The sequence below is a fragment of the Clarias gariepinus genome, chromosome 13 (genome assembly GCF_024256425.1).
Source record: "Clarias gariepinus isolate MV-2021 ecotype Netherlands chromosome 13, CGAR_prim_01v2, whole genome shotgun sequence".
Classification (NCBI taxonomy): Eukaryota; Metazoa; Chordata; class Actinopteri; order Siluriformes; family Clariidae; genus Clarias; species Clarias gariepinus.
In genome coordinates this window covers 9965001-9973402 of record NC_071112.1, presented here as the reverse complement: position 1 = coordinate 9973402, position 8402 = coordinate 9965001, and the positions used below count along the sequence as shown (strand labels likewise).

Here is an 8402-nt window from a genome sequence, read left to right as displayed (position 1 = left end):
ATCCAGGTAGTGGTGGACCACAGGAGTCTGGACGCCACCTTGATTACCCAGTTATACGATCTTAGCCACTTAGAGGCAAATTGTTTGCCACCTGTTCAATATTAAAAGTGATTGCCAATTTTAATGCATTAGTCACATTATGAAATAGGATAATTTTGGTATTTTTTGTAACATTTTGTAAGATGTTTATTTCTATTGTAAAGGTGGACAGTTTAACATTTCTATGGCGATTGACCCAATTTTGGTGCCAGCTTCCTAAATACCACCACCTTAGCAACAGAATATATTTAGCAACTTTGCTAAAAAGACAAAAACAAAAAAACTTTACCTCAGGTTACTGTAAATTTAGGTTAACTCTATTTGCTATTTTCTATGCCAGCTGCTAATCTGGTGATTAGCCAGTAAAGTACTCTTTTTGTTTATGTTGTAGCCACTGTATTTAATGGTAAAAAAGTAATGCTAAAGCTGCATTATCTGTAGCTTAGTCTCTACACACATGCACACACACACATACACTCTAGCTGTATTTAATTTTTTTGCCAGACAGTCATTAACACAGCTCTGCGATTCATCTATCAGCCAGGGATGAACACACACTTTATTAAACCCAGATGAGTTTAAGTGCCACTGCGGGATTCACACTGCTATTTATAAGCTAAACAAGCTCAACGGCTAATGCCTGAACACCCAGCTAACACCTTAATACACCAGCACCACAGTTACATGCCTCATCACGTGCTTAATTTTTTTTAATGCTCCTTAAAAACATGATTATTTGTAATGATACTCTAGGTTTCATTACTTGGGACATGTAATATAGTGTTGTATAGAAAACACACTACTAAACATTCATAAACATTCATATGATTTATTTCCACTTGGACTTGAATAAACACTGCATTTTTCTGATACAGTGTAATCCGATAAATAAACAGCTTTGACATCCATGTTTTATTTGGACTGAAATAAAGAGCTTGAATATAGTGTTAAATTAGCACACATACAGTGTTGAATAAATAAACATTCGATTTACAGTTTGACTGAAATAAAGACTTTGTTCTCATAGTTTTTGAGTCACAGGCATGGCATACGATACAGTATGTGCAGATGCTGGTGTTCATTAATACATAAAACCAAAAAAAAAAAAAAACAGAAAAACAAACATATGGGGAATTACTACAACAAAACAGGAATCAAAAACAGCAGTGAACAACTGATGTCAGACAAAAAGACTGTTCAAGCTTAAATAATAACACTAATCAAGGACTCCAAATGAGGACAAATGTGAGCAATAAACATGAAGCATGTTACAGTGAGACACAACATCGACATCGAAGTCCCTTACACCAAAACACAGAAAAGTGTCCCAAACCTGGCTTTTGGGAATAGCAGTACGTCATCAGTGCCAGACGGGGTTGCTGAGCTGAACGGAGGCAGTGCAGTGTCTGACTGAGACAGGGCAAGGGTTGGCTCAGGCAGTGCAGGGCTAACAGGAAGCGTCTCCAAGTTAACCCACGGAATTTGGGAGCCTACAGGGTTAACAGGAAGGATTTCACTGCTAACGGGGTTAGTGTGAGGGATTTTATTATGAGCAGGAAGAATCTTAGGGCTAACAGGACTAACAGGAAATATCTCATGGTTAATAGGAAACATTTCAGGGTTAACAAAAGACAGTTCAAAATAAACAACATGTAAGTCAGGTTAAGACTTGGCATTGGAAGTCTCCCTGTTGACCTCCGTCTGGAGTTGAGCCAGGTGTATGTTGATCTCTGCTCTCTCGTCCTGGGGCTCCTGCATCCATTTCACTGCATGCTGTGCTATGCTTTGAGTGTAGCTTTGCAAATGTCCAGCTGAATGGCAAATTCTATTGCTTTTTGCTGTATGGTTCTGTGCAGTCTGCCTTTCATAGCCACAACTTACAGGGTTTCTCTTCACCCTGAATAGCACTCTAAACTCACGGCCCATCCTTCTCACTTGGTGTGAGGAGCTTCTTCACCCTGTTTTCCTCTCTCCTGTATGTGCCACATTGCTGCTGACTTCTCAGCAGATAATGAGGGGGCTGCCCACAATGTCTGCTTACTTTTGGGTTCTTTGTTGCTGATCTGTTTTCAGAGAACCATGATGGAGCCAGCACCATCCTAGATGAACTTATTATTTATAATAAGGATATTGCTTTATAATGAGGATTATGCTTTCTTAACATAACTTCCTTAAATTTAATAATATGCACATGTTTACTTCCTTAGTTTTTGGGGTAATGCACTCTATATATATCACTGGTCACTACTTACTATGTCCACCTACAGAACTGTGTATCTGACAGTGTGATCTGCAGCATGGGTGCTCCTCAAGGGACAGTTCTATCTCCCTTTCTTGTCACATTATATAGATTGTGGTTGTTTGGAGTGTTCAGGGAAATAATACCTCACAGTACCAGTCAAACATAGACAACTTTTTCATCTGGTGTAAACCTTTTTTTACGAAGATGCTTGATATAAGGAAAACAAAGGAACTAGGAGTGGGCTTTAGAAAATCCCAGACCCTAATTATTCCTGTATCTATCTGTCGGCAAAAAGTTGACGTCGTTTACATTTACATTTAGGCATTTGGCAGACGCTCTTATCCAGAGCGACTTACAAAAAGTGCTTTAATGTTTACAACATTGGATACATACTTACACTGGGTTAACTAGGTTAATAACTAAGTACCATTAGTCCAACACAACTGAGGTGTTTTTACTCGTTACTCGTTTCAGAGTACAAATACCTGGAAGTCCTTTTAGACAATAAACTGGATTGGGCAGTAAACACAACAGCTTACTGTTCTTCTTTACAAGAAATGCCAGAGCTGGCTGTAATATTTGAGGAGGCTTAACATTTGCAATACCCTGCCATGAATGTTCAATAAATCTATGGTAGCAAGTGCCATCTTTTATGCAGTGGTCTGTTGTGGCTGTAGCATGAAGGTGGTGGACAAAAATAGACTGGACAAATTAATCAGGAGGGCTGGCTCTGTCCGGGGCATGGAGCTGGACCCTGTTCATGTTGTGGTCGGGAGGAGGATGCTGTTTAAACTCCACTCAATCCTGGACAATCCTTCTCACCTTATACACAGTGTGCTGGCCGATCAGAGGAGAACACTCAGCCAGAGACTGATCACTGCCAAGTGTTTTACTGAGTGGCATAGGAGATTCTTTACTCTAGTGCCCATTTAACTGTACTCTTTTCTGTACAAACTAAACCTGTAACTGAAAGTGCTCACGGTTATATTTTCCCTGTATGTTACTTCTTGTAAAATACATACATTAAAAAAAAATCTATTTATTACCAATATTCACATGCGATACTCTACAGTTAATTTCTTCTTCTCAGACTCAACCCTTGGCTAATATCATATGCAAAATTTGTCAATCCATTTCACTTAATGTTTATGCCACTATATAACACAGTTTTAATTTTTTACCTAAATTGTGTTTCTGTAACTGTAATTGTGTTGATGTGGTTCCTTTTGTCCTTTCTTTTTCAAACAGTGAGCAACTGAAACAAGGCAAAGCCATTTCCCTCTGGGCTTAATAAGGTTATTTGAATCATTAATCTTGAGGCATGGGAACCCATGTTTCCCATGCCTCCTCCAGTTAGGCAGGAGGCAGCCTTAATATGAGCCTTGACATGGTTTTCCATCCATCTAGGAATGTAGTCCTCTGTAGTTCAACTAGGGACTGTGAAGGCCAATGGTTACCATTGTATTTATTTCCACTTGTAAGAACTCCAGTCAACATTCACATGCAATTTCACACACTAAAGACAGTTTGTGAATGCCAATTAGCCTAATCTGCATGACTTTGTATTGTGGGAGAAAACCAGAGAACCATGGAGGAAACCCACCAAGCACGGGGAGAATAGGCAAACTTTGTGCACACAGACCCAAAGTAGGAATCGAACCCAGAACCTGGAGGTGCAAACTGACAGTGCTAACCACTAAGCCACTGCACTACTGTACCTACTGAAATTATTAAATTAGCACACAAATATACATAGTGTTGAATTATTTCAAATAAGCTGGGGAGCTTTAATACAGATTAAAGAATAATAGATTCATAACACTCATTCCAAGTTGAACCATAAATAAATACTGCATTATTTATATGCTCTTATACAGTGTTTACTTAGCAAACACGCATGGTGTTGAATACATAAACAACCATAACACTCATTTCTATTTTGCACCTAGAATCTGGATTAAACACCACTATGGATTCTCACCCCTACCATGCTGAATATTCAGTTAGTAAAATCAACAACCTATTGTTTAATTAGCTCAGTGTTGAACTAACACCGTTCTGAATTAAGCTCTGTAATTATTTACTACTGTTGAGTAGTGTTGAGTATGGTGTTGAATTTTGCGTTGAACCTTACTGTAAGTCTTAAATTAAAAGCTCTTACAGTTTGTCTAACAGTGTGATGTAATCATATGTCTTATTTATTGGTCTCAATTTTTTTTTCTTAGTGTTGAATAAACACATACAATATAATTTGCATCGTATAGTGTTTAACCTGGTGGTCACTATGGAGTCACTTTGTACTAAATAAACACCTATAGTATTCAGCATGTAGTACAGTATTTGAATAAAACCTAACTTTGTGTCCTAATCTTGTGCATTCATTCACACACTCTATCACTGGTGTTTATTCACCATGATCGGTATCGGAAGTGTCACATATTGTGTGAGATTGTTTAATGTTGAAGAAGTTTAAACACTTTAAGTCTTCACTAAAATCAACTACAGTGTTTATTTAAAGGCAGACGGCGAACTCATACAGTGCTGAAGTAATGATAATTTCTTGAATAAACACCAATAGTGCTGAACTGAACTCTGTAGGCCTTCACTCAAACAATATAAATGAATTTAATACTATTGGTGTTTATTCACAAGTTGTATAATAATATATTAAAAAAAATTATATAAATTAAAAACATTTGCAGTGTTGATTATTTTTGATTAAACAATAATTCTGAGGTAATGTGATGCTTAGAGTTTGTATGAAGCAACACATTTTATATGGCGCGAATTACAGTGAAAGGTTTTTTAATTGAGGGAAATCATTCATGTTATTGTTTATTCAAACCAATTATTTAAAGTTTACACTGTACATCTTTATTCAAGACATTTGCAGTTTTTCGTTGTGAAGAACAAACACCAATAATACTTACACAAAGTTTTTGTAAACCAAGTAATATTAAATAACCAATAATATTACCCTTTTTTTATGTATTGTAAAATAATGCTGAAGGCATCGAAAATACGTAATAATCTCTTTTAAACAGTTGATATTGGGACGTGTCTTCTACTTATGCTCTGCAAAGCCTTCATAACGGCCCTAATCTGAGGTACTGCTCGTTGGTTATTTTGAGTCTGGTAATGGTTATTTTGAGTCTGAATGAACTTCTCCTCTGCAGCAGAGGTGGTCCTGCCTTCCTGGGATGGTCTTCATAAGAGTCAGTTTCATCATGGTGTGGTGGGTTTTGCAAATGTACTTGACAAGAACTATTCCAGAACAGGTGACCTCTGATGTTGTTACTTAATTACCCAATTCCAAATCTCCAATTTCATTCTAGAATAAAGAATAAAAAAAAAAAAATCACTTTTGACTATATGCAAGTCAAACTGGGACTTAAAGTGAAATTTCTCCTGAATAAAGGAGTAAAAGCTTACTCCCCCTCCCTCCCATATTTCTGTTTTGCAGAGTTGGTAACCCTACTCATTGTACTGAATTAAACAATTTAACCACTAAGTTTAATTCAGTGGGGTTTCTTTAACAGTACTAGCCTTCGAGGTTAAGCATTTATTTAGCTCACACAAATTCGAAACTGTTGATCTGTATTGTTCATTTTACGATAAAATAAACTAATATTTATTAATGATTTATTATATATTGTATTAGTTGCTTGGTAGCTGGGGATAAATAACTGTTGCTAGCTTACCATTGTAACTAGCATATGGCAAGTAGAACTAGCATGTACTGTAATAATAAATCACAGGAACATTCTATTGTGCTGAATGTTGAAGACGAAAAATGACTTTTTAAAGACTGTTTGTATTTGTGTCAAGTGTGTGTATATATACGGAAAGAAAACTGTAGCCACTCATTCCTGAGGAGTTTGTGGTCAGGGTTCTGTGATCTGTCTTTTGTGTGTGTGTGTGTGTGTGTGTGTATCATCTTGCTGTCACCTCGAGCCACACAGTAAATTTAGCAGGCATTTACAGGATGCGGTGACATCACCATGACACACAGATGTACGGGATTTGCTAGCACATGATTTAGTCTAGTGCAATGTTTAAACTGTTTATAATTTATTTTAGTGTGTGTGAAGCGATATCAGGATTGTTCCTCTGCCAAATTCTGCCTACATATGGACACACTCCACACGCCTGCCAATCAGGTCATGTTTTTTTTTTTCCATTTATAGCTACGTTTAATGTATAGTTCATATTCAGTTTCATTTGAGTATATTCAGGAGGCAAAACGTGGGCTATTATCACATAAATTATAGCAGCTATAAACAGGCAGAAATACACACTTATACACCATACCATTAACAAGTTTGATTGGTAAGAAAGTGTTTATTAATTTTCTATACCTGCAGCTCTGACAGTTGTATGGAAGGAGTTTCCAGTGCCAAAGGTTTCTTAAAATTTTCTGTCATTTTTATAGTATATATATGTGTGTGTGTGTGTGTGTGTATATATATATATATATATATATATATATATATATATATATATACTGTATATATATACACACACTATAAAAAAAACGGATAACTTTAAGAAATATGATTTCAAAGATAAGAGGCTAGCAATCTTCCACAGCATAAAGTGTAAATATAAATGAATAAAAACTATCATGTGAATTGTTTTACTACAAATAGCTCAAGTCTGTGATATAAGAGGCCACCTGGAGAAAATAATTCTGCTTTCATGTTGCCCTGCTTTGAACATAGAGAGGGGTTACTAAATTCCAGTGTCAGGTGTGTGTGTGTGTGTGTGTGTGTGTGTGTGTGTGTGTTGTGTGTGTGGTGTGTGTGTGTGTATGTGTGTGTGTGTGTGTGTGTGTGTGTGTTGTGTGTATGTGTGTGTGTGTGTGTGTGTGTGTGTGTGTGTGGTGTGTGTGTGTGTGTGTGTGCGCGTGGAAGTGACATGATGAGATTGCTGAAATTGTTCTGATGTGTCCTGAGTAGTTGGAATGTGTATTTCAGGGACACCAATGCGGTGACATCACGCAATGATGAGCAGTGACGGATGGTCCGAGGTCAGAGGTGATGTCACTGTCTTATATTGTCACGCTCCTTTTCAGTGTATGTATGTGGGTGTGTGTGTGATAAAAAAAGAGAGAGAGAGCAAGAAAAAAAGAGAGAGAGAGAGAGAGTTGTATATATATATGAGGGATAACAGAAAGGAAATCCACAGAGCTTTACAGAGCAGAGACACTTTGGGACTGGACACTAGAGAGGGATCAGATACTCGTTCACAGAATTTGGCATTGAGAGGCGAAAAGAGAGAGAGAAAGAGGAAGACATAAAGAACGAAGAGAAGACAATAAAGGACAGAGAACAGGAATGGGATTGCTACGTGTGGCAGATTTGGTAAGCTATTTTTTTAAATGCTAGATGTTTATTTTATCTAAGTATACCTAGTATTTCATCATACTGTATTTGAAATATTAGTTTTACTTAAAAAAAAAATTGCAGTTATGTCAATCATTAATTATTATCATAACAATAAAGATGACGAACATATTAAAAGAAAAGAAAGAATTTTGCTCTGAGATTATGTTATAGTGCTATTAATTTAGATATACACACATTTATAATTGCTTCTCGCCATTGTGACACACACAGACTTACTGCAAATAAGTGCTTCAGGATGTGTGTGTGTGTGTAACCATATGCCCTTACTAAATTCTACATGGTGATTAAGCCAGATCAGTCACACTTTAGGAAGAGCAACTGCTCTCTCTCTCTCTCTCTCTCACACACACACACACACACACACACACACACATCTTTTTCACACAGTAATGTTCCCCCTACAGTATTTCTCGCTTTCTCTCGCTTACTAACAGCAACACTGTAACATGTGTGTGTGTGAGCAAGAGAGCGAGAGAGAGTGTAAGAGATTGTGTGTGTGTGTGTGTGAGAGAGAGAGAGAGCTAGAGATAGAGTTTAAGCGAGATTGTGTGTGTGTGTATGTATGTGTGTGAGAGAGAGACACACAGAGAGAAGAAAAGAAAGATTTCTCCCAGCATTTGTATTGTATCCAGGTGAGTGACAGGTGTGTGGTCCAATTGCAGGTGACAAGGCAGAGCAGTGAGGAGAAAGAGGCGGGACATGTATGTGTGGGG

The 8402-nt window shown here is 37.3% G+C and overlaps 1 protein-coding gene across 1 annotated transcript in view; it reads left to right on the top strand.

Moving 5' to 3' along the window:
- Window positions 1-7468: 7468 nt before the first annotated feature.
- ankrd1a (ankyrin repeat domain 1a (cardiac muscle)) overlaps window positions 7469-8402 on the top strand; it is a 5802-nt gene continuing 4868 nt past the window's right edge. The window contains exons 1-2 of the mRNA XM_053510143.1: window positions 7469-7644; window positions 8352-8402. The exon at window positions 8352-8402 is cut by the window's right edge and continues 111 nt beyond it. Of these exons, the coding sequence (XP_053366118.1) occupies window positions 7618-7644; window positions 8352-8402 (78 nt within the window). The 5' untranslated portion in view covers window positions 7469-7617. The remainder of the gene's footprint in view (window positions 7645-8351) is intronic.